Genomic DNA, 25,507 nt, shown 5'->3' with positions numbered 1-25,507 from the left:
CATTGGTTATACTGCCGAGAGAGTTTGCGAGTAAAGAGCAAGAAAAATGGCGCCAAAGCGAGGGAGAAACCGGTCGCCGTCTCCGGACCCGGCGGGGATGTTCGCCGGAATGGTAGTTTTTATGGTGCAAACTGGAGTCCAGCGTCGTCGATTAGAGGTTTTACTAGGAAAAGAAAGAAAAAAAAACGAATTGCTCAGTGTCTTGTTTTTGCTTCATCATTTTCGACAAATTTTTCTGCTTGTTACATGCTATGCCTTTTTTTTTATTTCCTTTCTATTTGGGTGAAGATCTGGAAGCAGAAGCTGGTTCAAATGGGAGCAGTGATCGAGGAAAATCGGTTAACGAAGAAAGTCACTCATGTTCTCGCCTTGAATCTCGAAGCCCTTCTTGAAAAATTTGGGAAAGAATCTCTGTCGGAATTTAGAGGAGTGAGTTGGGTTTTCTTTTCTCTCCTTTTTTCTTTTTTTCTGAGCTTTCTGCACTTTTTGCACTACTAAAACATGAACTTCATCATCACAATGCAAATGTTTGATAACTATATCTGTTGTGTGTTTCTCATGAGATGTTTTGACGATTAGAGTGGTTATAGGCAAAGAGTTCAATGCTTATGTTAAACATTGGTAATCATTTCTGATCTTTCCTTGAGACAGTTCAAGTGTGCGGTTTTGGTTTCTTTCTCCCTTGTTGCTCTTTATTGAGTGCTGTGCCATTTTTCTTCTGATGAGTTAGTCTGAATCCGGGTCTAATAAAAAAGTTTCCTTCTTGCTTTAGTCTTTTGTAGCCTTTAATGTTACCTTTTATTTCTGTTGTCATTTGGTCGTGCATAGTATTTATCTGCAAGATGGAAGAGACTGTAGAGAAAAGAAGAGTTATTTTTTCTTATAAATTGGTTCTTGCAGCACTTTCTGCTTTACCAATGGTTAGAAGATAGCTTAACTGCAGGAGAGAAGGCTAATGAAGACTTGTATGTTCTCAAAATTGACTCAGAAGAAACTGAAGAGCCGAACAAGTCTTTGCCTGAAGATAGTGTTAGTGAGGATCAACCATCAACACAAAAACGAACTAGATACTCCCCTGATGCTGGTGATATTGTAGGCGTCGAAAACCAAACCAATACACAAGGATCACCGAATTCACCTACAAGTTGCAGTGTTCCATCGACTAGTGCTAATCCTGGAGAAGGCACTGCAGAGACTCCCACTAGTCCACAATCAGAGGTTAGCCTGGCTGAGTCGTTTGATGATGATTTTTTTTTGGTTTTTAGGAAGTTTATTATATGAGAATAGATGCTATTTGCTATTTCTGCTCTCTCACCTGGAATGTTGTTGCTACTGCAAGTTCTGATTTATCTTCTTTCTATTTATAGTCCACATCAGTGTACAAACCACCCGATTTGAACAGAAACATTACCGAGATATTTGGAAAGCTAATAAACATATATAGAGGTAAGATCTCTGGTGTTTTTTTTTTGGTATACTGCTCTTGACAAGATCTTAAGTAACATAACTTCTTTTTTATATCGAAAGCTTTGGGTGATGATAGGCGGTCCTTTAGCTATTACAAAGCTATCCCGGTCATTGAAAAGCTCCCCACTAAGATTGAAAGCGTTGATCAGCTCCAACACCTCCCTGGAATTGGAAAGGCAATGAAAGATCATGTGAGTGAAGCAATATGTTCATCCTGTATCGCTGCATATTTTGTGAAGGCTTCACTGTGGATTAGTTTGATAAGCTTTTGGCAAGCACTACATAGAGTGATGCATTCTCTTTTCCAAGTACCTAACTACAACCTTTGTTATGCATTTCTGTGAGAACGTAACTATATTCTTCTACCTGAGTTTGACAGATTCAAGAGATCGTGACAACAGGGAAGTTGTCCAAGTTGGAACACTTTGAAACAGATGAGAAGGTAATTTTGAAGTCCTCGGTTAAACTCAAAGTTATTCTACCATTTTCATTTTCAGTAAAACATAAGCTCACAGGTAGAGGCCGTTTGCTATTCTTTCTTGTTCTATATTTCCTTAAGAAAATATAAGAAATGACGATGTCTGATATTTTTCCTTCGTTGATTGTTTACCACTTGGAATGTTGCCTTACTTTGATTGAAGGTACGTACAATCAGTTTGTTTGGGGAGGTTTGGGGTATTGGTCCTGCAACTGCACTCAAGCTATATGACAAAGGACATCGCACACTAGAAGACTTGAAGAACGAGGATTCACTAACGCATGCGCAGAGGTTGGGATTGAAATATTTTGATGATATTAGAACAAGGATCCCACGACAGGAGGTGTGATTCTTAGACTTGGACGTGAATTTTGTTTGTCTTTTCTAATCCTTGATGTAGTTTTCTCCTTCATGTTTTCACACTTTCTGTGTTGTAGGTGCAAGAGATGGAACAACTTCTACAGAGAGTTGGCGAGGAAATTTTGCCTGGTGTATGAACTTTGCAGTTTATCGATTTGCTCCATATTTGGATGTGCAAATTTCGATGGAATCTTAACAATGGCATTTGGACACCTTTCCTGCAGGTGAATATTGTATGTGGAGGATCATATAGACGTGGGAAGGCTACTTGTGGAGATCTAGATATCGTTGTCACACATCCTGATGGACAAAGGTATATACAATCTTCTTTCCTCTTCTTCCTGCTTTAGTTGTTAAATATCTTTTTTCGCATCTTGTGGTTTCCAGTAGCAAAATGTACTAACACCAGACATTGCTGATTGTCCTGACCAGTCACAAAGGTTTCTTGACAAAGTTCGTAAAGCGTTTGAAGGATATCAATTTTCTGAGAGAAGATCTCATTTTCAGCACCCACAGTGAAGAGGTAACTTTGAATATTTCAAGTTTTTTCTTCATCTGGTTGGTAAATCATCAAAAGCACATCATTAATCGTAGAAACTGATCTCTTTTCAGTATTAGAGAAAATACTCTTATCCCAGAATGTTGTGTAACCAAAATGCTTTGTTCAACTACAGCTCTCTTCAATGATTGCTCTTATCGTGCAGGGTACTGATGCAGGGGTTGATACGTATTTTGGTCTCTGCACTTATCCTGGGCAAGAGCTCCGGCGCCGTATCGATTTCAAAGTAATGCTGAAAACTCCCGGATTCACGCTCAATGCAAAAAAAGCTCTAACTTGGGTTAATCAAACAAAAAGCGACAACATACTTAGATCCGTTGCCTTGAATCATGATTGATTCAGCTATGTCTAGGCTGCTCTCTTCTAATTATGGATTCTCTATTGACCATTGCAAATGATGGATCATTCATCTGATAAATCATTCAATAACTACTCTCTTTCCACAGGTTTATCCAAGGGATATCTATGCATTCGGCCTCATAGCATGGACAGGGAACGACGTCCTGAACAGAAGGTATGAACCATATGCATGTCATTAAATAGATTGTGTGTAAAGAAAAAAACACATACAGACCGTATTGATATATATAACCATGGAACCTGCAGGCTGAGATTGCTAGCAGAATCCAAAGGATATCGACTCGATGACACTGGACTATTCCCTGCTACTCACAGCTCAAGTGGTAACCGGGTAAGTGAGAAAATAGAATTAGTGATATTTTTTGTTTTCATCATCTTTGGTTTGAAAGTGAATGAGTGATCATTTTGAACCTGTGATTCATTGTCAGGGTGCTAGAGCAAGTGCAAGCCTGAAACTCTCCACGGAGAAACAAGTTTTCGACTTCCTGGGGTTTCCTTGGCTCGAGCCACACGAGAGGAATCTCTAGGCTTCTTGCTACAAAAACAGATCTTTTGCAGTTGGCTAGTTATGAATATGTTCTGTAAGTAATCGGTTCTTTTTGTAATTGCATAACTATGGACAGTTGTAATATAAATGCAATGTAATATAGGTTACTGAAAACTTCTTCTCATATTTCTCTATCTTACGAAATAGAAGAATTTTTAATTTAATTTTAGCTTTTTCTAATGACGTTTTTGTGACCACTTCAATTTAATTAACCCTTTTTGTAGATAAAAATAATTACACGTGTCATTAAAAGCTTGTATAAAGTGGCAAAGAAAGAGTAAAGAGTCCCACATCGGAAACTCGGAGAAAATATAGGTTGTTTATATATGAGAAAAAAGCATCAATGGTCACGACCTTACTTGAACAGGATCAGTTCTATAGGCTCGTACCTCTGTATCCTAGATTTCTAAGGAGACAGGCCCTCAAAACCTGGTTGATGAATCATAGCCGTGCGACTTGAGTGTGATTGACGGCTACGATTCTCCTCGGAGTCTCCGCGCTGTAGAGGATCGCTACCTGGTCTGGTCTTGACCTAGCCAGGGTGGTCGCACGGTTGTCTGACAGGTTCCCTTTTTTTTTCACCCAGACAGATTCATTTTTTTATTTCCTTAAATCATCCTCAAACTTTTCATTTGTTATCTTATCACCCTCAACTTTTTTTTTCCATTACCAATATTGAAACCTCGCTAAAACCCTTGGCTTTCTTACTTGGTATGACCAAACAGACGTTGCTCTTGCAGAGATAAAGATAAGGTTCGATAGTGAAAGCAAAACCGTTACTAATGGCTTCTTTACACGAAGCTCTTTTCTCTTCTCGGCTTCAATTCTATACGTCTTCCATTATCTCTACTTCTTCTTCATCTTCGTCCTTCCGTTGTGCTCTTCCAGTTTTCTCTAATCTCTCTTCACCAGCCGCGAGCTCTTGCGGAATCAAATCGACCCAGTTTCTTAGGCGGCGTTCTAGAGCCAAATTGACGGACTTTTCTCTTTCTTCTCTGTCTCGGAGAGGGTTTGTCTGCAGAGCTTCCGAGTATAAATTTCCGGATCCCATACCGGAATTCGCCGAAGCTGTGAGCTGATTCTCTCTTCCTCTACCTCTGTTTACTCAATTTTGATTGATAATTGAACTTAATTGATGGGTGATACAGGAGACTGAGAAATTTAGGGACCATATGCTAAAGAAACTATCCAAGAGAGATCTTTTTGAAGACTCCGTTGATGAAATCGTCGGAGTCTGCACTGAGGTATCTGAAATGTTCTCACTTTTCACACTTGCATTTTATATATGTCTTATGTAAGATTATCTTGAATTGTGGTGTTATAATACTGTTCACGTTTTTGTTTTTTTATCTCTCCTTCTAGTCGAAACCCACTTAAGGAAGTCAAATTTGGTGGAACTGTTTTCTGAAATGTGACTAGCAAATGCACAGAGATTAAAGGGCATGGCAGTGAATCATTATCTAGTCTTTTAACAGATTTGAGGTTGATAGTTATAAATCTGATAACTTTTTAGTATGAAAATGAATATGCCTGGTTAAGAAATGGTCTTTGCAATGAGGTGGTTTTTCGGTTTAAACCTATGTAGAAAGTTCAGCAAAAAGTTAGTATGGTTAGAGAATGAGAGGGGGGAGTTTTCATTTTACCAATTAGCAGCTCGGATCGAGACCTTTCCAAGATATTTTGGTCTTACTAATAATCCGCTAAAGAGCCTTGGGGATAGATAGAAATGTGAATTTGTGTTTGTTTCTAAGTTTTGGGCTTCTCAAGTCAGTTATATTTCTTGGCAAACTCTAAGTAGTTGACAGTTTTTGTTTTGCGCCATTTGTGGTTCTTGACAGATATTCGGGACATTCTTGCGCAGTGAGTATGGAGGACCCGGAACACTCTTGGTCATACCCTTCATCGACATGGCAGATACTCTCAATGAAAGGGAATTGCCTGGAGGTCCCCAAGCTGCTCGAGCAGCTATTAAATGGGCTCAGGATCATGTAGACAAGGACTGGAAGGAATGGACCGGTACTGATTAGTATTAACCTCGAATCCTCAAAATATAATTCGTCGGAGTCATTTAGTTCAGTAGTGATGTATCAGAGGATAGAAGTGTCGTTGTAAAACTCTGAATTTTGAGATATTGGTCTGTTATAGTGTCTGTTCTAATAATCGTTTTTGGCATCATTTGTTCTCTTGGTGATTTGTGTATGTTTGAATAGATTCTTCCAATGCACCAGTAAGAAACGAAAGTACTTCAGATATGTTAGGTATTCAAGATTACTTAATAATATTTGATCAGAAAGATATTAAAAGCTCTTTTATTGTTCTTTGTTTTAAAAGCTCTGTTTCTTCTAAATCTAGTTTACATCAACAAAACCCTCACTTTGTTTTACAAACTTCGATCAATTTCTCTATCTGCGAAAATATATACATCGACGATAGAGAAGAAAAAGAAAGAAGAAAAAGCTCTGTTCTGTTGACTTTCTTGCGATTTCTCTGTTTTGTCTTGATCTAAGCTTCATCTGTTCATCCTCTGTTCTAACCAGGAAAAAAAAAAGGAACAGAACCAAAATTTATTCAGTACAGTGTCTGATCAATTTCTCCAGATCCAGATACTGTTTCTCGTCCCTTGAAGTCTTGAAAAAAAAAACACAAAACATTCAGCTCGTAGCTTCGGAGATGCTCTGAAGAGAAGGCTTCCATGTTTTGGACTTTAAGGAAGAAGTCGAACTTGTCAGCACACGAAGTTGCTTCCCTTGTTTCTTCTCCTGCCAAAAAAAACACACAAAGCCATTAACTTTACTTTTGTCTAAAATCTCTAATTTCTTAGAGGAAAAAGAGTTATGAATGAATATACCGGAACTTTCTTCTCAGACGGCTTATTCACCGTCGTCGTCATCGTCTCAGTGTGGTGCCTCTTCGCCTTCGCACATTTCTTTTCCCGTAAGACCTTCATCACTTCTGTGAAATTATAATTACCATTTACTCATAAAATCCAAATCACGCGATGGAAACAGAAGAAAACACACAAAAGGCGAACCTTGTGAAGTGATGAGCCGGTAAGCGTGACCAAGCACAAGATCCTCCGATGGCCGGAGAAGCTGGACACGTGTAAACCTCACAGCCTTCCTCTGTTTCTTATCGTCTCTCTTCACCGTCGCCGGAATATTTTTCTCTTCTTCCTCCGTCAAAGGAATGATGAGAGAGACGTAGTGGCCAGGATACATACCCATGATCTCGCTGACGGAGATAGAGCCATAGTACCGGTCAATTTTGCCGCCGGGATGCTGTAGAACCAGCGCTGCCGCGTTCACCGCCTGGCAATTTCCCATGTCCAAAAAGGTATTTTTTCTGATGAGTTAACACAGAAAAAAAACAGAGTAGAAAGAGACTCTGTGAACAAAAAAAGAAAGAAAAAGGAACAGAGGGAAAAAGTGTGTTTATTTTCCGGCGAGTGTAGGTCCACACACTCTACTCTCACTTTAGCTTTGCTTATAAACATGTAAAATCCCAATTAGCATATACAGTTGTATGAATTTTATATTTGAGCTTTTGTGATTACCAGATGGTACTTTATTATTATAACGTCCTTTTTTTGGTTTTGGGATGGTCGGAAATCGAAATGTAAAAGCGGTTAGAATGGACATGTGTCAGCACCGGAATAAGGGAGATGACTAAGATATCAATTATTTTAGTTTGTCATTGTAGTATTTTTAATTTTTTGGTTACATCACTAATACTGTCATAGATATTTGATTTTATTGTACTAAAATAATCATATTTTTATAACAAAAAAATGAATTTAATTATATATAACATATGTGAGCAAGATGAATTATTTTACAGAAAATTTTACAATAGACAATCTTTTTCGCAACACACAAATTTACAATACAGTTTGTTTTTAATTTATTCATTTTTTTGTTAACAAGTAACTTCTGATAGGCAAAAATAAGAAGGTTATAAAATAATACAATTAAACGTAATGAAGACTTTTGTTTTCTCTTTTGCAAGATCCGATGCATTTCCACTGAGGATCAATTGATTTTATATACGAAAAAGTTAATATATCATCTCTCCCTTAATTGATGTATAATCCCTTCATTCGTACCCAACAAAAATAGCCTAGTTTTTTTTAAACATTAATAACCATAGTTTTTGGATCAAATTTTATTGCCGATCGACAAAATTTTTTTTTATTTACTTGCTTACTTTGTCGAATATAACTCTTATTCTGCTGGGAAAAAAAAATAACTCTTATTCTCTTCTCTTTTTTCTATCTTGACATCAAATAATTTCGAAGAAAATTTACAACGGCAACACTTTAATCGTTGAAATCTGCGCATGGAGTCATATAATAAAGTTTTTAGGTGTGACAGAAGTGAACTTCAAGTAATTATTATGTAATAGTTATATTTAGATATATTAATGATCATAGTTATGATTTACCAATGTGCAAATTAAACCAATAATGTAGTGCTCATCAATATTAGTGAAATGCTATTCAGAAAGTCGATTCACAAAATCAAATAAAAAATATTATAGAGAATTTCATTCGTGATGATATTTATTTATAGATTTGAGATGATTGGTTTACTAGAAGTCTACAACAGAGACGTTTGGCAAAAAAAAAAAAGTCCATATCGATCGTCATTTTTCTTTGATTATGGTAAACGACATCAAGTTTACACGTAACAAATCACGTTATGCGGCAACAGAACAAATCACGTTATGCGGCAACCAACACGTAACAAATCAAGTTTTAAGATTGTGAATTAATATTTGTCCTTTGGTTTTCTATTAGGGTCAATATCGATCGTCATTTTTCTTTGATTATGGTAAACGACATCGTAAGTTTAACCTGGGCTCCACCTTTTCGTTAAACACAAACAAACCCAGTTAGTAGGCTAACAATTACGAGTAAGTAATAATTAATCGATGAATATATGTAACATTTCGTATCCCAGATATTTTAATTTGTTCACATGCATGAACATGAATCCAATAAACAAGGCGAAACAGAGTATGCTTTCGTCCTAATATTATAAACGTAATTGCGCAGCACTATCGGAATTTAAGCAATAGATGATCATTGTAAACTGTAATACTTCGAAAAATGTGGGTATGTTGTTAGTTAATCCAACGTTCATATATTAATCAGATATTTTTTTTAGAAATTTTCTTGAATGTAGTTATATATAAACTTTACGTAAACTTCCTCTGGGGTTCTCTGTTCCGTGTGTGGCAAGAAAATAGAGAAACCGGCGCCTTATATACCTCCTGACTCGGTAAGACATAATTAAGAAAAGTCTTGATGTTATGATGGGAAATAAAGAGGCTGTTCTTATAGTTGATGACTCAAAGAAGGCTTGGTCGAAGAAGCATGATGGTAAATTTGATAGAGATTAAGAAGTATCACTTTTTCAAAAACGAAAAACATGGATAAGCGAATCCGATGGAGTGCTTAGTAACGATTTTAACATCTTGAAACGAGATCATCGCCTATACTTGGACAACATAAGTGCAGATTTAACCAGTAAACATGTGAGATCAGTACTAAAACAAGCACGGAAAACAGGACACTGAATCGATAAAAAAGCGCTTTTACTTGAAGTCAATGAGAAGGGAAGTAATAGCTGAGATTAAAAGGCAGAGAGTAGAACTCCTCGCTTCTATTATCGGATTTGAATGATCTAAATCGTTTCCACCATATTACTCCTCGATCTTTCTTAGTCGTTTTGTCCTTTGGAGGCAATGTCATGTCGAGAAAGAAGGCCAAGATTCCGGAAACAAATGCTTTGGACGAGAAAGGAACGTTGATAATATCGTTGAACTGCACCCACCAAGGGAAAAAACAGAGCAAATTGAGCATTAGTTTACTTTCTCCAATGATCTTGGTGTTCAAAAAGATGCGGTTTTTAGTGTTGTACCCATGTTGCGTTTGTGTGAACAGGTCCATAATGTTCTAAAGTTGTGTACTGGTAGAAGTATTGAGGTATTGACAAGCCCATGAAGATGGAGATTCCAAGAATGAACTTTGTTCTGAAACTGTTTAGATTACAGAACTGGAGTAGACTAAGACCACCAGCACCTGCAGTTTTGTTTTCTGTGTGTTCATTTGCGGTTCCAAAAAAGATTCCTTATATTCTGTTTTAAGAAACGTACCAACGTATGCAAAGAATAGACAGTGAAGAGCAGCGATGATAGGAGCTGGAATCGAAGCGAAGATGGCCCCGAATTTACCTGAAGTAATGTGAAGCAAAGTGACATATAGTATAGTAACAGCTTCAGAATAGTATACATATTATGAGAAGAAGAAGAAAAAAACGAGCTATAGAAGAAGCAAGAGAATGACCAAGAATGGAGAAGAAGATCATGAATCCTGCTGATATTTGAACTACCCTTCTGTTACCAACTCTTGTTACCGCCAACAAACCGGCATTCTCCCTACAATTTTAAGAAAAGGCTTTCAATATCTGACAAAAAAAGATTGTTGCTTTTGGATAAGAAAGTTTTAGTCTGTTTTTTGAGTCTTGGAGATAAAAAACTGTGTTTACACAGATACGGATGTGGCGTTTCCTGCTCCAAAGAATCCACAGAGAAGAATTCCAAATCCCTAGAAAACAGAGAACCACATTTAGCATTGACAAGACTTGAGTCTTTTTTCAGTTTCATAGTGTTTCTTCTATTTTATTTTTACCTGCCAACCGATTCCACGGCTAAGCACAGAAGGTGGGATTGGCGTTGCACTTGCGTACCTCGACACAGTAATGTATGTCCCTGTGGACTGTTCCATTGATCACAGCAAGAATCAAACACATTGGTATATGTCTCAAGTTTTCTTTTTCACAATATTGTTTCTTAAACTAAAGGCGAGATGTGTTTAGAGTTAGACCTCGACAAGAGAAACGAAAGAAGCAGCCATCATAGCGAAAACTTCCCCTGCATTAAAAGTTGGAGTTCCCCATTGAAAAGGGTAAGGCACTCTAATCCTGCACAAACAAGAATTAGCATTAAAAAAGCAATCTTGATAACAAAAAGGTTATAAGTTTTGGTCTATACCATGGAGAGGCGTCAATGAGGCCAGTGCGATCAGTTCTGCAACTATTTTGAGTATTGGTTCGTGAGTTACTATATGCCCCAGAAATGGTCAGAATGTGTGCAAAACTCCATACAATCACCACTGAGATTATCACTGCAAACCGGTGGAAGAAGATGGAATGTCTTTCTCCTTGCCTCAGTTGAGGAATGTACTGCACACAACAGAATGGTCTAAACCAGCTTTGGTAACAAAAATTATGTTTTTTTTTTTCCATTTAAGTGAAGAGCATTAACCTGAGAGAATATGACAAGCAGTATGATCTCAGGAAGTCCAATCTCAATGCATTTGGCTAGCTGTAATGAGCAGAACACAAAACTCAGGATTTTTAAAGTAAAAAACCATCCAAGAGAACGGTTTCTAGAGGTCGAAATATGTAGATACACACCAAAGGGAATCCTTGCTCATAGAGTCCAAATCCAGAAAACGCCACAAGAGGAACCGCAGATAAAGGACTCAAAAACCTAAACAACTCACAATTTAGACCCTAAAACGCCATCATCATGAAACAGAGGAATCTCTCTGTTTTATATATGTATGGGTTTCTAACCTTGCTACATTACGCCAAAGGCCACTGAAACCAACAAGGATCTGAAGTAACGAGGCAGCGATAAGAGCACCTTGTATTCCACACATGATCTTCTCAAATTTCTGCATTTTTTTTCCTGAGTTCAATTAACTACCACATTTACACAAAAGACAGAAAAAGATGTGATTTTTATTTTCTTTGCCAACCTCATGAGGATCAATAATGTCACTGTACCGAGCAGCCAAGAAGATTGAAACTGTGGTGGGCACATAGGAGTAAGAAGCTCCAATGACCGCGGGAAGACGAGTTCCAAAGAAGCTTTGTAAGAACGTGTTGAGTCCAGACACAAAGAGCAATGTCTGAATCATCTTTACCTTATCTTCCTGCATTTGTGTTAAAAATTTCAAAAGACAACATTTTTCTTGGTACCAGTGAGTCTTATATTTCTTGACTTGTAACAGTCTTTTCTGCAAAAGACTTACGTTTCTTCCATCAATCTTTGAAACTAACATTGTGGGAATGAGAACAGTCGTTCCAAGCATCACCAAGTAGTGTTGAAACCCTAAAAGTATTGTCTCCGCTGATCCGAGGGAGAAAAAAGTTATAATATTTAGTGGTTAAACCACAGATTTTTGATTAGTACTGGAATATGAGAGAAGAGCTTACGCCAAGGAGGAGGACTTGCGAGGCAATAAGTGATGCCGGAAAGTTGATCCTTTACCGGATGTGGCTGAAGGTCGTCCTGTTTCTGCGGCGCCGCTGCATTTTCTTCGCCACCACTTGCCATATTTCTATCACAATGGTATTAAAATGTTTTGAGATTAAAAAGAAAAAAAAAAATGAAATGCTCAAGAAATCGAAAGTGAGAGAAGATGACTGATGATGATAGTAAGGAAAACAAAAAGAGAGAGATGACGGAGAATAAAATGTAATAAACGTTTAGAGACAACAAAAAAGTGAGAGTATTGTATGTTTACGTTACGAATTGGAGAAGAAAGAATCTACTTGAGAAAACCAAAAGAAGCCAACGCCATGGCAAAACCAAATTAATGCTTAACGGAAATGGGATAGGAAGAGCGTGAGACTAGTGGTTTGTGGCTTTAAGCTAATTGAAAATTATCTAAGGTAAATAACCACTAGTCAACTAACAGATGTTATTACATGAAAAAAGAAAGAAGCTAGTTTGTTAACATTAAATTAAACTTTAATACCATCTATGAATAACTTTTAAATAACTAAAGCCTAAAACCAAGTTAGAAAGGTTTCACCTTATTTCTCTTACCTAACGTTTCTGTCAACTAAGCGTCAAGTCGATTCTGACGAGTGAGATAGAGTGAAAACCTTTGGTTCTTTAAGTGGATATTGGATAAGTGACACGTTAACGACTCTGCTTTCAACATGTGAAAAAAAAACTCCCCTTCCAACATTCTTTATTCTCTCTTTTTTTTTTTTGTAATTTTTGTTGGAAATGTGATGGGTCGCCTATTTCGAATTTGATGTACATTAGCAATATAAGCATTTTCTTAGGGAAATGGTTACAAGTAAAATGTAACCTTTTGGAATTAATTAAATGTTGGAGAACATAACTGAACTAAGAAACCCAAATTTCCTAACAACACTTCTAACTAATCAAAACAAAATTGAATTAGCCTATTGAACAAGTACAATGCATGGAGACAATACAACCCTAAAACCAATGTTGTTAACTAGATTATATCCAAAATTAGACAGGCATAAAAAAACCACAAACCAAGTAAGGAAGGTTTCACGTGATTTCTCTTACTTAATTCATGTTTCTGTCAACTAATCGTCAAAGCGTATGAATAATAAACAAGCCAAGTCAGTTCATACGAGTGAGAGATAGAGTAAAACATTTTGGTTGTAGTATAACTGGAAATTGGATGTAACAACATGTTAACCACTCTCCTTTCAACATTATTTTTCTCTCTTTCTTTTTGGAAATTTTGTTCAAAAGGTATGTGTCACCTTTTCCAAAACAAAATTACATTAGCCTATTGAACAAGTTTCACTGCATGGAGACAATACAACCCTAAACCCAAAGGCTATTAACTATTATATATCCAAATTAGACGGGCATTTAAAAAATAACATACCAAAATCTTTAGTTTAGTAGTTTCATCAATTTCTCGTTGATCACTTCACACCTCTTTTAACCGCAGTGACAGTTTAGTTAACGAGATTGAATTTATTGAACATTTAGCTTATTGTATATAAATAACATTTAAGAAATTTTAGAAAGAAGAAAATAAACAGAGAAATGAAATTTGCTTTCAAATTCAACCGCTAATTATCCTAAGTAAAATGATATTATTATATAAGTATTCTCTTAAGTAGATAACAAAGTTGGTTTTAATCAAAATTAAAAATAAAAATTTTAGCTGCACTCAGCAGGCATGACTTTATATCTCGACTTATCGCTACAATAAGAATAGAACATTAGCTTTCTCCTAGCCCAATCCATGGCTGTGATCTGATTTTTCGACAACGTGGCAAAATCCTGACCGTCAACAGGGTCCAGACTCGAAATCGACCCGCCCGACTTGGTACATGCCCCGGACCCGGTAAAAGAACCGTTATTAACGGAGCAGCCGCTTAACTTTACATCAGCAACGGAAGCCACGAAAGGGCCGTACTTGTAGTTGACGGGGTACTTACCGCCGTGAGTGGCCCACTCTGAACCGTCCCAAACGGTGACGTATAGAGACATCGGTTTAGACGGATACGCGCTCATGAAGGCTCCCCGGTTTGGAAATTGTCTAACCGGAATGTTGTCTACAAAAAATCTGTAAAAATCCATTGATCACCTGTTTGGTTAAAATAATATACCATTGGTGGACATACAGTACTATGAAAACATGAATTATTGAATCCTAAATAATTAATACTATTATTATTTAAAAGAAATACTGGATTCACTAACAAAATTTATAACTGAAATATTATTAACAAATAATAAAATAAAAACCTAAATGTGTTGGATTAATCTACAAATATTAATTTGTATGTTTTGTAGATGACAAAAGCTCATTTTGATACTTAGTGATATTGTCATAAGACAATTCAAACAATATTGACGAAAAAAACAACTCAAACAATAATACAGAAAAAGACATTCTAGATTTTCTTGTCACCCCATGAAGCATCGTCTAAGGATTCATGAATCTATACAATGTTGTTGTCTTGACTTTTCTTGGCCCATAACTTTGTATTTTCTTTCATTAACTATAATAACTATTGTTCTTACTTCGAATATAAAAATAAATAAATACTATTCTTATAGATAAAAAGAAGAAAACGAAGATCAAATATAGCCAAGAAGAGTGTGACTTACACAATATGGTGGGAGTTCCAAACGAGGGTATAGTCGTGAAAGGCTTGAGTTGGATCAAACCAAAAATAGAACTTTTCTTCTCTTCCTGTTTTCAAACTTCCATTTGCGTACACATTCGTTTGGATCACCCAATCGTCTCTTCTACTTCTCCCCAACAGTTCTATGTCTATTTCGTCATGGTTTTTCGGATAACTCTCTGCGTTTGACAACTGCATTTCGAATATTTACGTTTCAGAAATCCTATATTTGATATTCTAACATTCGTCATTTGTACATTCGTCAATTGTTGACGATAGACTTACATAGAAAGCAACCACAACACCAGAGGCAAATCCAGCAGGAAGCTTGAGTTTTGCACTGAAGAAACCATAGTGATACCTGTTCTTTGACACCAAACCAGCTCCTGCATATATTTTATTTATGGTGTCAATATTCTATATTTTGGAGGATATGACTCTGTGAATCTAGACCATTTATGATCTTTTTTGTTTTCTGCGTAACAAAAATTGTTCTATGCATTAAAAAGTATATGGGACAGCAATTTACTTCACCTGTCCTGTGACCCAAACAATTAATGATGTTTCATTTATATTATTAGGAGTTTATCAAAAATGTACATTAAAAGAAAAAAAAAAACAGAGGAAACAAAAACAGAACAGAGGTGTGTAGAGCTTTAGTACCAGATGATTTGTCGAGAGTGAGCTTGGCAAGTGAGCCATTGACGAGAATATTGGGAGCTCCGAAACGTTTGGAGAAGCCATTTTCAATGGCGATCTTACTGAACTGATCCGTGAGGCGTGTCACGTTTGGTGTCGTGAACTTTCTGCTGTGTGAAGAAACCAAAGACAATGAACAGAGACAAAACACAACTCCTGTTTCCCACAAAAACTGCCTGTTATACTTCTTCAAAGACGCCATTTCTGCTTCTCTTTGATACTTACGATTACTGTTTGGTGTGTGTTATGTAGAAAATGTGCTTCTGTGTGTGTATATATACATAGAGAGAGCTGGTGTGTGAAAGTGTTAGGGGTAAATTAGGTATTTGTGAAATGAGTTGTACATAGGCTGGCTCTTTACCTCTGCAGTGATCTTCATTAGTAAAGAATCCACCATCATGGAATCTCTTGTCTTGTTACTGAAGAATGTTCGTAAACAAATCTCTTAACATATTAAAAAATAAGTAAAAAAAAAATTGTATATACAAAAAAATTATGTGACGACGTTAGCTCCGTTGAAGAGTCCCCTAGTTGATTAGTAAATTTGGGTGTTTTATTTCGATTATCTCTATTCAACATTTGTGTCCGAAATGTTAATGTTAATATATATAGAAATAGAAATACATTACAAAAATATTTCGAATATTTTTATCACGACTTATGAATCAACTAATTTTGCCTATTTCGCATCACTGATTGCATATATTCAGAATCCAAATTATATATAGGAGCATATGACAAAAACAAAAAGAAGACATCGAATTAATGGATGCACAGCACATGTCAGACTAATACACATTTGGTTCTAGACTTCTATCAAATTTTTAAACAGCTTAAAACATATGCATGTGGCCAATTCCGTTTCCACTTTCATTGAATTATAAGGCAGTTATGTTTGATTTGATACAATTAAGCTTTGCTAATTGGTTGAGTTATTATTAGATTAAACATCACTATTATATACATACACGCACATTAACGTGTACAACGACTTTAAGATGAAGATGAAATGGGCATGATACTGCTATACCATGCTTTGACTTCTCCTTTCCTCTTTTGCCACTTTTTGGTTTTATTTCCTCTTTTCTATAGAGAATAATTATTTCCTCTTCACACTCTTACCTTTGTTAATATGAAAATTGCATTAGAACATTTTTGACACACCGAATACATTTTTGGAATTATTTGATAGGGTATTCTAAAGTAAGAATAGTATATATCTCTAGAAACTAAATAGGTCGACCACAAAAATTGAGAAATTTTATAAAAGAATGAAAACTTTTATCAAAAAAATAAATAAAATTAAGAAATATAAGTCGATGATCATTAATTAGAAGTGAACAGTATAAATACTGTGTTAAGAAGTCAAACAATTGAAATGTAAGTTACTATTTCAAAATAAATTAATAAATCAATGAATAGTTAAAATCCCACTATTTTTGTTTTCATAAATCTCAATAAACATTTCAAACTGAATTAAGTAACATTAGTATTTCAGACATTAATTCTCTGAAGTCTGAACTGGTACGTATTTTTACTCTTTTAGTCATTTTCCGAATGATGAATTCTCTTAAGTGAATTTTTGTTGTTGTTGTTGTCTCTACTGGTATATTAAACAAAAACTTTTGCGAAACATTTCGATAATAAATAATAAAATACATGAATATAAAGCGTTATAATATATATAAAAATTATCAGGATAAAAGAAGAGGGAGAGAAAAGACAAGAGAGGGTATGATGTAAACATAAACAAGTTGATATGCAATTCAATACAGCAACACTAAAGCTGGCAATATACAGATGGTTCGTAATCAAACCTTAACCAACCAATCAAATCTGCAATCTCAGCATTCATTTATATTAGTGTGTTATTATTTTTGTTTTTTTCTTGATTTTATTCTTATTATTATTGGTGCTAAGATAAAATTCATCGCGCAACATCACGTATCCTCTCAACTTGATCATGTCACCCTAACTAACTTCACAACACACAATCATTCTTTAAATAATATATATGTATATAAAGATTACGAGATCTATTTCATTATTTGACATTTAAATTACTGATTTCTTACAGATTCTAATAAGTACTAAAGCAAGCAGGTTTGAACCGAAACAATCATATTGCAACAGAATAAACTATGTTTATGGAGGAAGAATCAAATCTTATGTACATGCAAATTGGATATATACATGCAAATTGGAAATCTTATGAAACCCAGGTCGGAAAAGTTGGTTTGCCTTTGCCATGACAAAATGATCCTGGTGCGATTATGGGCCAAGGAGGATGGCCAAGTTTGTGTGATGGGCCGAGAGAAGGATCAGCTCGGAAGAGAAAGTGTTGTCTTCCTCAATCGCTGAGGCATAGCATTGCCTCATATTCTAAAGACTTTCATATGAAACTTGTCAAATTACGTTAACTTAGTAATGGATGCCAAGTTCAATGAGGCGTATTCACTAGTTTTCAAAGGCAAGGATACATATACATTGTATACAATGTACGTGATAGGATCATAGGAAAGGTATTAATGTACGCGCGGTATAATAAAACTAGGTAGAGTTTGGCGTCGTTTTATAATAACAAAAATAAACGTTGTTGTTTTGATGTGGAAGCTATCAAAATATCGAATATTTTCCACAATTTATTGAATATTGAATATTGAATAAAGTGCCAAAAAAAGAGATTTTCTAATATTATTGCCTTATTGGTATAAGATGTAATTATTATGAAATGATAGCTTTTTAATTAGAATATATCAATTATGGCGAATACTGTTTTTTTCTTTATTTTATGGAAAATAGAAACATTTAGCATTAGTATAAGAGAAATACCCCAAAAATCACACAAACAAATAATTTTTATTTCAATTATGTAAAACCCACACACCAAATTTAAAATGTTGAAAATAGCACAATATTTATGCAGAAATACTTGCTTATCCTAAATAATTTAAAACTAACATTAAACCATTATGTTTGGGTTATATGGTTTAGTTTTTCCACACTGAAAAATAGTTTCGAATCATTTTATATTTGTGGTATTATTAAAAATGTGAATAAATGATGTTAAGTTTGGAATTAAAACATGAAAATGTATATTATTTTAAAACAAAGTTTAGTATAATGATCATGGGCTTTTTTGCTGATTGTTAATTGGTTTTAAAATGGAAACCCATTAATTACAACATTATATATTTTTTGTTATGGTTCTAGTTAGCAAACCATACGAAAAGTTTTTATAACAATGCAGAAAGAGTGATGTAAAAAATAAATAAGCAGGAGATTCCAAACCGAAAAGGGTTTTTTTATTTGATGAAGAGAGATGAAGAGGCAAAAGGTAATCGAGTTAGACTGTGTGGAGACGAAAGGCTTCAACATAGATTGGGAGAATGTTTTGGTCGATGAAGAAGTGCCGGAGTTGGAGATCATCGGCAGTGCAGACAAAACTCCACCGCGTGAGACTACTCTCTCCGGTGATGATTCCGGCGTCTGCGTGCAATCCCTCAGTGATAGCGAACTCGAGGATCATCTGAAGCGTCAAAGATCTCTTCTTTCTGCTTTCAGTGAGAAGTTGCCAGACAAGGGCAACAGAATCCGCACCAGAATCGGAAACATCGAGTACGAGAAGCAGCGAAGGATGCTTCGCCGCACCAAAACGGTTTGTGAAGAAGAGAATTAGTTGATTGTGTCTTAAAAATGAAAGCTTTTGGAATTTAAGTGTCTTTAGCTTTTCACATTTATCCTTACTCTGCAGTGGAATTAGAGTTTGATGTGTGGAAGATAATTTAGTATTGCGAGTATAAGTGGTCGAGTGTTTCGATTGGTCCAAGATTCTGCTAAAGCTTCTCTTTTTACATTTGTTACTTGCTTAGTATAATTTCTGGTTATGTTTGGGTTATCTTTTTCCTTATAGTTGTAAAATCCTTTTGTCACAGGTTCTCTTAGGCAATTTTTGCGTGGTGTAGAACAGAACATTCAAAACTGATGAAATGAATTTATCTTATACGATGCCGTGTGATGACTTTCCCTGATTTTGGCAGGATGCAGACAGATGTCAGATTCTCGCACATTCGAAAAGCTCAGGTATATAGTTTGTAGTTTGTTCCAGCTAATCTCTCTATGAATTGATTATTATTTATATGTGCAGAGTCTCTAACATGTAGAAAGTTGTTCAGATGTGTTTAGGCAAGCGAAGACAGCTTCAAAAGACAACTCTAGACAAGAGTATACGGGATCAAAAGACGTGTCTCGGTCAATACCTGCTGCTCATTTTAGTGAGAAACCCAAAGTATGCTGCTTCTACACCCCTTGTTGTTTAAATTCTTTGCTGCTTCACGATGCCACACTTGATAATCATTGTTTAACAGATGGATGCTCAACCAGTGAAATTATTTGATGAAGAACTACAATATTTGGGACGTGAAAGCTGGAAAAGCAAGGCTGGTAGAGAGACGACACCAAAACAAAGCAATGGGTGGCGCTCGCTGCCAAGATTAGGCAAGTGTCAGATCATTGAAAATAACTTTTATTCTGGATTGAAGGACCCAAAAGGGAATCGAAAACCCAATAAAGCTTCTGTAGAAAGAAAACCAAAGGAATCTTCTCCTTACTTACTTGTCGATGATGATGATGATGATGATGACGACAACACCGTCATTGGCTATGAAAATCCAAGGTCCATATCTTTCTCTCTGCGACTGCTTTAAGATTGTCTTTTCAATTTCAAGACTACTGGTCGTGGCTAACCTTCATTCAGTGTATTGACATTAACTTTTTCTCTCACAGGGAGTGGAGTTTGAAAGCATCGCCATCACATAGGTCAAGCTGCAGGAAGGTATGTTCTCTTATGCCATACAATTGTATTGTTGCGCATAATTAATATAGAAGGAGCTTAGCACCTATTCTGACACTTTTGCTATAGAAATCAGATAACAAAGTGATAAATTTGGATGAAGATGAACCTCAATCTCCAACAGTAGAGGAAGTTCTTGAACTTCCTGAAGGGTAACAAAAGAGTGTCTATGTTTAGTTTTATCAAGTGATTGACTCTCGCTGGATATAACTTAATTTTGGTGAAATCTGCAGGTTACCGGAAGATATTTGCTACCCATCAAGGTTGGTAAAAAAGCTAACATGTAGTTGGTGTAGGTTTAGTTACTGTGATCCTCAGTATGATATATGACTTGTTTATTTTTCCTTTCACTTTTTCTGCTGATCAAGGGACGACCCAGACTTCGTTCAAGTGTCTCTTAAAGATTTCCAATGTCTTTCACCTCGAGAATATCTTACATCGCCAGTTATAAATTTCTACATCAGGTGGCTTTGAGTGACAGTTTTTCACATTTATCTTTTCTCGTGTTATGGCTTATATGTGATTATTTTCCCTTCTGTTTGGCTAGGTTCTTGCAGCACCATGTCTTTTCAGCGAATCAGACAGCTGCTGATTCTCATTTCTTTAACACATTTTTCTACAAGAAGCTCATAGAAGCTGTTTCATACAAGGTGCTTTTTCCACCTTATTCCTTTGGCAAAAAAATGAATCAATGGTTCATTGGTCTGCGTTTAAAAAACTATATCCAAGTCCTAAATTTGTTTTAAGTTTCATTGTTTTATTATAGAAGGTTGAATCTAAATATTTCATGTGCAACTGTTACAAGAATTGAGACTAGTTCTTTTCTGTTTGTGATTTGATTGGTCTCTTGGTCTTGTCCTTTCAATATATTAGGGTAACGACAAGGATGCATTTTTTGTGAAGTTGAGACGGTGGTGGAAGGGTTTTGATATATTCCGTAAATCATATATCTTTATACCAATACATGAAGAGTAAGTTATTTTTTCATGACTGTTGTGTATTGAATCCCAATGATTGCATTGTTAAAACTATGCTAAAAAAAAGATCAAAGTTATGGCATCTCAGCACCAATTGTTTAGATTGTTTAATGGGTTTATTTTCTTGTATATTTCAGTCTACACTGGAGCTTAGTAATAATTTGCATCCCAGACAAGGAAGACGAATCAGGATTGACTCTACTTCACTTAGATTCATTGGGACTTCACCCAAGAAAAGTAATCTTCAACAATGTCAAAAGGTGAGACCCGAGGATATATGTACCAAGGATATGCATACAGTTTCTCAGTTTAAAGACCATCTTAATTAGATTCCCTTGTTTACAACTTATTGTTCCAGGTTTCTGAGAGAGGAATGGAATTATCTTAACCAAGATGCTTCTTTATCGGATTTACCAATCTCAGAAAAAATATGGAGAGACCTTCCTGATAGGATCAATGAAGCTCAAGTGCAGGCTAGTCTTTTTCACTTGTTAAGTTGCATATTTTACTTGAAAGATAAATTAAAGAATCCATCGAATATTATTCCATCACCTTCTCAACAGGTTCCACAGCAGAAGAATGATTTCGATTGTGGTCTGTTTGTGCTCTTCTTCATAAAACAGTTCATCGAAGACGCTCCTCAGAGGCTGAAATTGCATGATTTGGGAATGGTGTGTTTTCTCTTCTATCTCCGTTTCCTTCTATCTTCTAAAGAGTATGTTGTTAACAAAAATTTGTTGTCTTGTTTCCACATACAGATTCATAAGAAGTGGTTTAAACCCGATGAAGCCTCCGCTTTGAGGATCAAAATCTGGAACAAACTCATTGAGCTATTCCGTGAGAGTAATCAAACAAATTAAAGCTGTATATAACAGATTCATATCAAGGCAATTCATTGATAAATGTTTTAATTAGTGGTTTTTCACATATCATTTTCTTTAATGTTGGCTGATCATTGCTCTAAATATTCTTTATCACCCATCATAACATAATCACAGTCAGTCGACAAAGCAAATAATGAAAGTCTGAAAAAAAAGTTTGTGAACAGTCTGAAAAACTATCCTTATAACGATATAGTTAAAAAGATAATACATCATGTGCTTTTTTTATCAGATTTTGAAACATTACAGAAAAAAAAAAAACTGGGCGTTGGACCCAGGGCCGTGACTGTCTACGACTCTCGCTTTCTTGGTGATGGCTCTGTCTTGTCTTAGTCCCTGCAAATATGCAACAAAACATCAGCATCGAACCGGCAAAATCATATCGTTAACCCTTTTGAGAATTCTAAGATTATCTGATTCAAAAAGATCTAAGACGCATCCTACATGCAAGGCTAATCAAACGACAACTCTAGCGTTGTCATGATATGTGCCTTGTTTTGATTAACATATGCATAATGGTTATGTTATAAATAATTGCAGAATAAATTAGACAAAATAGATTGGGAGAAGATTGCTTACCAGTACTTAATCAAGCCGTCCCAACCGCATGTTGCCACTTTGCTCTGTTCCAAAGGATGCCATTCCGCTCCGATGCATACTCCATTGTGACATTTAAGAGTCCTAAAGACTTTGCAACTCTTCCAGTCCCAAAACCAGCACTTACCCTCACCATCTCCTGACATTACAAACCGTCCATCTGGCGAGAAATTCACTTGGCATGCATAACCGGCAACAATGTGGCCTGCGAACCTCTTCTTCTTATTTAGCTGAAACCTTTCTCTGGTACTGTAGATCAGAATCTGGTTATCCAAACTCTGTGCCGCAAGCCAATTTCCATTCGGATGAACTGAAATGGATGGCATAGAGTGCATATGAGGTTCACTGATATACTTGATTACCACTGGTATCCCAAACTCCCACACACGGAGAGACTTGTCATCGCTGGATGTGACAAATCTTCTGTTGTTGTCCACAAATGTGATTGTATTAACAGCACCCAAGTGCTGGTCATACTCTTGCGTAATCTCCCCTGTATTAATATCCCACTGCACAATCTTCTTATCACTCATACCAGCCAACAAAATGTTCTGCTTATCATCATCTGGATTCAGCTTAACCACATACGGAATCTTCCCAGTCGAGAAAGTCGATATAACTTGCCCAGTTTCCGTGTCCCAATACTTAATGTTCTTATCATATCCAGCAGTTAAGAACTTAGTCCCATCATTAGAGAAGCAAATATCCCTCACAGCTTTGGCGTGACCCATGTAAGTCCTCATACATTTACCAGAGTTGTACACATCCCAAATCTTAACCTTAGAATCCATACCTGCAGAGAGAAGCAAATGCCCGTGCTTGGGGAAGAACCGAATAGCAGAAACACCTTTCGTGTGACCACTCCATGTATGAACCAGACGTTTTGGAATGTAGCAGTGATCGTTGTTTGCCTTTGCATCTTTAGGAGCCTCAATCCATGACCTGCCTTGATAATCTTTCTCCTCCTTGCCATGGAAAGTGCTCTTGTCCGCGTAATGCTCTCCTTTGGCTTCGCCTTGTTGTCCCTTCTCTTCCTTCTTCTTCGCGTGGTCCTCTGCATATTTCTTCTGCTCCTCCGTCAACTCTCCCTGAACCACCTCCTTCTTCCTCGACCAGGGGCTTTTCCTATTCTTCAAAAGCCACGCCTCCGTCGCAGGATTATCAGCCTCCGGCTCAAGCTCTTCCTTTTTCTCTTCCCCTTCTCTCTCCTCTTTGTTCTTCTCAAGCTTCCTCCGCTTCTGCTCGCTCTGCGGTATATTATAAACAGAAACGCCGTCGTTCTGCTTCAAGGCCTCCACGTCGCCGACGTAATTCATCCCGGACGGATCCGCCGCGTAACCGTACTTGTGAAAAGTGTTGTACTGCTCGTCGAACACGAAGGAGCCAATCGAGGCGTCCTCCACAAACCCTAGCTTGTGGTTCCGCATCCCCTGTGCGATCCCGTCTTTGGCGTACGGATGCGCGGGGCCGCAAATCGGAGCCCAAAGCTGCTCATAAGTAGGGTTAAACGCGACGACGTGCTGGGTTGGATTGATTGGATTCGACTTCGACTGATTCACGTTAGCCACTGTGAGAGCCAGTGCCGTATCGTCTACCTCCGGCGCCGATGACTTCGCCTTCAAAATACGAGGCGGCGAAGATTCCGGCGAGGAAGATACGGCTTCCTCGTCGTAGGACTGAATCAGATCCATCTCACAATTGCCAGATTTGCTTCACAAAGAGTTCTGATTCTGAGTCTTAAAACTTAGATTTTGCCTCTTTTCCTCTTCGAGAATGGTTTCGAAATTCCTAAATTCAACAAGCTTTGCAATTTGTGCAAAACTTGAAAAGTTGGAAGATAAAACCTAAAACCCTAACGTTTGACTTATTTTCACATTCCCCCCGCTAGTGTATTATTTTATCATTTACATCCTATTATCTTCCTAAATTAAAAATAACATGGAGAAGCTTTCCACATACCAACCAATCTAAATCATACCAAGTCAAACCGAATAACACCGGAAGGAGAAGATTTTTTCTTAAAGAAAAATACCCGGTATTTTTACGTATTCATGTATTTTAAAAGCGTCTGTTGAAAACATAACATCACAAAGTCGTATATTTCCTAAGACAGCTACTTATTCTAGATCGTTGCGGCGTGCCCACTTTAATGTCTGATTTCAATATGATCGTTTAACATTGATTTTTCAAAAGTTCAAAACAAAAAATTGATTTTTTTTTTTTCAATAATTTACATTACATACTTCATCGTCGAATTTAATTTCGGGTGACCACACTATATAGTACAAATACAAACCACTATAGATTTAGCTCCGATCTCTTTAACAAGAAAAGAATTAGCTCCGATCGATTATTTCGTCAAGCATTGTGTTATTTTTGGGTGTGTGGGGTATGTATACGCTGCTATAATACGCATCTACAAATTGGAAAATTTTCAAATTCGGTAGTAGTGTTTATTTTTTTCAGATATTGTTTCATGTGTATTAATTTGTTGTTGTGTATATCTCAATGATATAAGATAGTACATTTGTTCTAAAGACTGTTGTGAAATTATTATATGATGGATCAACGTTTTAACATAGTGATAAAATATCGTTGTTTAATCGTCCGTGTAAATAGACTGAAATTTTCAATTAGTCAAATGAAAATATGCATTGGGTTTTGATATATCATCAACCAAGAATTTATCTTAAACGATTACATATCAAACTCAAAGGCAGCATTTAAAATACTAATCACATG

General features: G+C 36.4%; 7 protein-coding genes and 1 non-coding gene across 13 annotated transcripts; 4 read left to right on the top strand and 4 right to left on the bottom strand.

The window, feature by feature from the left end:
• Nucleotide 1: 1 nt before the first annotated feature.
• Nucleotides 2-3,886, top strand: LOC18993827 (DNA polymerase lambda). Of its 2 annotated transcripts, none has more exons than XM_024152915.1 (14): nucleotides 2-112; nucleotides 289-429; nucleotides 901-1,218; nucleotides 1,368-1,446; nucleotides 1,528-1,658; nucleotides 1,847-1,909; nucleotides 2,109-2,288; nucleotides 2,383-2,436; nucleotides 2,530-2,618; nucleotides 2,738-2,828; nucleotides 3,010-3,090; nucleotides 3,311-3,378; nucleotides 3,471-3,555; nucleotides 3,653-3,886. In XM_024152915.1, exons 1-14 carry the CDS (start codon nucleotides 47-49, stop codon nucleotides 3,749-3,751), a joined length of 1,545 nt encoding a protein of 514 aa, XP_024008683.1. In that variant the 5' UTR covers nucleotides 2-46; the 3' UTR covers nucleotides 3,752-3,886. The 2 variants fall into 2 exon arrangements, with proteins under 2 accessions (XP_024008683.1, XP_006417457.1); XM_006417394.2 differs by having other exon boundaries at nucleotides 3-157.
• A 234-nt stretch (nucleotides 3,887-4,120) lies between these two features.
• On the top strand, nucleotides 4,121-4,338 carry LOC112084214. The gene has a single exon (XR_002898172.1). It is a non-coding gene; the product is annotated as a small nucleolar RNA U3 (small nucleolar RNA).
• A 138-nt stretch (nucleotides 4,339-4,476) lies between these two features.
• LOC18993826 (protein PLASTID REDOX INSENSITIVE 2, chloroplastic) lies at nucleotides 4,477-5,931 on the top strand. The gene is made up of 3 exons (XM_006417393.2): nucleotides 4,477-4,841; nucleotides 4,920-5,015; nucleotides 5,610-5,931. The coding sequence occupies exons 1-3, from the start codon at nucleotides 4,554-4,556 to the stop codon at nucleotides 5,796-5,798; spliced, it is 573 nt and encodes a 190-aa protein (XP_006417456.1). The 5' UTR covers nucleotides 4,477-4,553; the 3' UTR covers nucleotides 5,799-5,931.
• A 491-nt stretch (nucleotides 5,932-6,422) lies between these two features.
• LOC18993825 lies at nucleotides 6,423-7,203 on the bottom strand. Of its 2 annotated transcripts, none has more exons than XM_006417392.2 (3): nucleotides 6,803-7,203; nucleotides 6,620-6,723; nucleotides 6,423-6,530 (listed from the first exon to the last, which is right to left on the bottom strand). In XM_006417392.2, exons 1-3 carry the CDS (start codon nucleotides 7,092-7,094, stop codon nucleotides 6,423-6,425), a joined length of 504 nt encoding a protein of 167 aa, XP_006417455.1. In that variant the 5' UTR covers nucleotides 7,095-7,203. The 2 variants fall into 2 exon arrangements, with proteins under 2 accessions (XP_006417455.1, XP_024009140.1); XM_024153372.1 differs by having other exon boundaries at nucleotides 6,423-6,578; nucleotides 6,626-6,723.
• Nucleotides 7,204-9,290: 2,087 nt separating this feature from the next.
• On the bottom strand, nucleotides 9,291-12,474 carry LOC18993824 (nucleobase-ascorbate transporter 8). 2 transcript variants are annotated; one of them, XM_024152738.1, is made up of 15 exons: nucleotides 12,368-12,474; nucleotides 12,057-12,181; nucleotides 11,873-11,970; nucleotides 11,597-11,773; nucleotides 11,412-11,512; nucleotides 11,250-11,325; nucleotides 11,098-11,157; nucleotides 10,825-11,015; nucleotides 10,658-10,754; nucleotides 10,463-10,549; nucleotides 10,320-10,378; nucleotides 10,118-10,209; nucleotides 9,928-10,005; nucleotides 9,693-9,853; nucleotides 9,377-9,595 (listed from the first exon to the last, which is right to left on the bottom strand). In XM_024152738.1, exons 2-15 carry the CDS (start codon nucleotides 12,175-12,177, stop codon nucleotides 9,377-9,379), a joined length of 1,617 nt encoding a protein of 538 aa, XP_024008506.1. In that variant the 5' UTR covers nucleotides 12,178-12,181; nucleotides 12,368-12,474. The 2 variants fall into 2 exon arrangements, with proteins under 2 accessions (XP_006417454.1, XP_024008506.1); XM_006417391.2 differs by lacking the exon at nucleotides 12,368-12,474 and having other exon boundaries at nucleotides 9,291-9,595; nucleotides 12,057-12,177.
• A 1,188-nt stretch (nucleotides 12,475-13,662) lies between these two features.
• On the bottom strand, nucleotides 13,663-15,764 carry LOC18993823 (probable xyloglucan endotransglucosylase/hydrolase protein 33). Its single transcript, XM_006417390.2, has 4 exons — nucleotides 15,423-15,764; nucleotides 15,045-15,145; nucleotides 14,743-14,951; nucleotides 13,663-14,194 (listed from the first exon to the last, which is right to left on the bottom strand). Exons 1-4 carry the CDS (start codon nucleotides 15,658-15,660, stop codon nucleotides 13,786-13,788), a joined length of 957 nt encoding a protein of 318 aa, XP_006417453.1. The 5' UTR covers nucleotides 15,661-15,764; the 3' UTR covers nucleotides 13,663-13,785.
• Nucleotides 15,765-18,735: 2,971 nt separating this feature from the next.
• On the top strand, nucleotides 18,736-22,239 carry LOC18993822 (ubiquitin-like-specific protease 1C). Of its 2 annotated transcripts, XM_024152102.1 has the most exons (14): nucleotides 18,736-19,116; nucleotides 19,499-19,541; nucleotides 19,634-19,746; nucleotides 19,826-20,133; nucleotides 20,244-20,292; nucleotides 20,380-20,462; nucleotides 20,544-20,573; nucleotides 20,679-20,774; nucleotides 20,858-20,960; nucleotides 21,184-21,281; nucleotides 21,425-21,547; nucleotides 21,646-21,760; nucleotides 21,851-21,958; nucleotides 22,046-22,239. In XM_024152102.1, the coding sequence occupies exons 1-14, from the start codon at nucleotides 18,781-18,783 to the stop codon at nucleotides 22,145-22,147; spliced, it is 1,707 nt and encodes a 568-aa protein (XP_024007870.1). In that variant the 5' UTR covers nucleotides 18,736-18,780; the 3' UTR covers nucleotides 22,148-22,239. The 2 variants fall into 2 exon arrangements, with proteins under 2 accessions (XP_024007870.1, XP_024007869.1); XM_024152101.1 differs by having other exon boundaries at nucleotides 21,646-21,958; nucleotides 22,046-22,214.
• Nucleotides 22,240-22,242: 3 nt separating this feature from the next.
• On the bottom strand, nucleotides 22,243-24,574 carry LOC18993821 (pre-mRNA-processing factor 17). 2 transcript variants are annotated; one of them, XM_006417388.2, is made up of 2 exons: nucleotides 22,748-24,567; nucleotides 22,243-22,504 (listed from the first exon to the last, which is right to left on the bottom strand). In XM_006417388.2, the coding sequence occupies exons 1-2, from the start codon at nucleotides 24,454-24,456 to the stop codon at nucleotides 22,498-22,500; spliced, it is 1,716 nt and encodes a 571-aa protein (XP_006417451.1). In that variant the 5' UTR covers nucleotides 24,457-24,567; the 3' UTR covers nucleotides 22,243-22,497. The 2 variants fall into 2 exon arrangements, with proteins under 2 accessions (XP_006417451.1, XP_024007871.1); XM_024152103.1 differs by lacking the exon at nucleotides 22,243-22,504 and having other exon boundaries at nucleotides 22,744-24,574.
• Nucleotides 24,575-25,507: the final 933 nt, after the last annotated feature.

The sequence above is a fragment of the Eutrema salsugineum genome, unplaced genomic scaffold (assembly GCF_000478725.1).
Source record: "Eutrema salsugineum unplaced genomic scaffold, Eutsalg1_0 scaffold_5, whole genome shotgun sequence".
Lineage (NCBI taxonomy): Eukaryota > Viridiplantae > Streptophyta > Magnoliopsida > Brassicales > Brassicaceae > Eutrema > Eutrema salsugineum.
This window is presented reverse-complemented; position numbering and strand designations above follow the sequence as displayed.

What these genes read in the sequence shown, in the direction of transcription:
- LOC18993827 (XM_006417394.2), top strand. Translation starts at nt 47, where the DNA reads ATGGCGCCAAAGCGAGGGAGAAACCGGTCGCCGTCTCCGGACCCGGCG. An exon ending in CCACTAGTCCACAATCAGAG is followed by an intron (nt 1,219 to 1,367) that starts GTTAGCCTGGCT and finishes TTCTATTTATAG; the next exon opens with TCCACATCAGTGTACAAACC. An exon ending in ACACATCCTGATGGACAAAG is followed by an intron (nt 2,619 to 2,737) that starts GTATATACAATC and finishes TGTCCTGACCAG; the next exon opens with TCACAAAGGTTTCTTGACAA.
- LOC18993823 (XM_006417390.2), bottom strand. Translation starts at nt 15,660, where the DNA reads ATGGCGTCTTTGAAGAAGTATAACAGGCAGTTTTTGTGGGAAACAGGA. An exon ending in CACTCTCGACAAATCATCTG is followed by an intron (nt 15,146 to 15,422) that starts GTACTAAAGCTC and finishes AAATATATGCAG; the next exon opens with GAGCTGGTTTGGTGTCAAAG. An exon ending in TGGAACTCCCACCATATTGT is followed by an intron (nt 14,195 to 14,742) that starts GTAAGTCACACT and finishes GGATTTTTACAG; the next exon opens with ATTTTTTGTAGACAACATTC.
- LOC18993826 (XM_006417393.2), top strand. Translation starts at nt 4,554, where the DNA reads ATGGCTTCTTTACACGAAGCTCTTTTCTCTTCTCGGCTTCAATTCTAT. An exon ending in TACCGGAATTCGCCGAAGCT is followed by an intron (nt 4,842 to 4,919) that starts GTGAGCTGATTC and finishes TGGGTGATACAG; the next exon opens with GAGACTGAGAAATTTAGGGA. An exon ending in TCGTCGGAGTCTGCACTGAG is followed by an intron (nt 5,016 to 5,609) that starts GTATCTGAAATG and finishes GGTTCTTGACAG; the next exon opens with ATATTCGGGACATTCTTGCG.
- LOC18993822 (XM_024152101.1), top strand. Translation starts at nt 18,781, where the DNA reads ATGAAGAGGCAAAAGGTAATCGAGTTAGACTGTGTGGAGACGAAAGGC. An exon ending in ATTGGCTATGAAAATCCAAG is followed by an intron (nt 20,134 to 20,243) that starts GTCCATATCTTT and finishes TTTCTCTCACAG; the next exon opens with GGAGTGGAGTTTGAAAGCAT. An exon ending in GTTATAAATTTCTACATCAG is followed by an intron (nt 20,775 to 20,857) that starts GTGGCTTTGAGT and finishes CTGTTTGGCTAG; the next exon opens with GTTCTTGCAGCACCATGTCT.
- LOC18993821 (XM_006417388.2), bottom strand. Translation starts at nt 24,456, where the DNA reads ATGGATCTGATTCAGTCCTACGACGAGGAAGCCGTATCTTCCTCGCCG.
- LOC18993824 (XM_024152738.1), bottom strand. Translation starts at nt 12,177, where the DNA reads ATGGCAAGTGGTGGCGAAGAAAATGCAGCGGCGCCGCAGAAACAGGAC. An exon ending in CAAAGATTGATGGAAGAAAC is followed by an intron (nt 11,774 to 11,872) that starts GTAAGTCTTTTG and finishes ACACAAATGCAG; the next exon opens with GAAGATAAGGTAAAGATGAT. An exon ending in TTCACACAAACGCAACATGG is followed by an intron (nt 9,596 to 9,692) that starts GTACAACACTAA and finishes TGGTGGGTGCAG; the next exon opens with TTCAACGATATTATCAACGT.
- LOC18993825 (XM_024153372.1), bottom strand. Translation starts at nt 7,094, where the DNA reads ATGGGAAATTGCCAGGCGGTGAACGCGGCAGCGCTGGTTCTACAGCAT. An exon ending in CCGGCTCATCACTTCACAAG is followed by an intron (nt 6,724 to 6,802) that starts GTTCGCCTTTTG and finishes ATAATTTCACAG; the next exon opens with AAGTGATGAAGGTCTTACGG. An exon ending in ATAAGCCGTCTGAGAAGAAA is followed by an intron (nt 6,579 to 6,625) that starts GTTCCGGTATAT and finishes AAGAAATTAGAG; the next exon opens with ATTTTAGACAAAAGTAAAGT.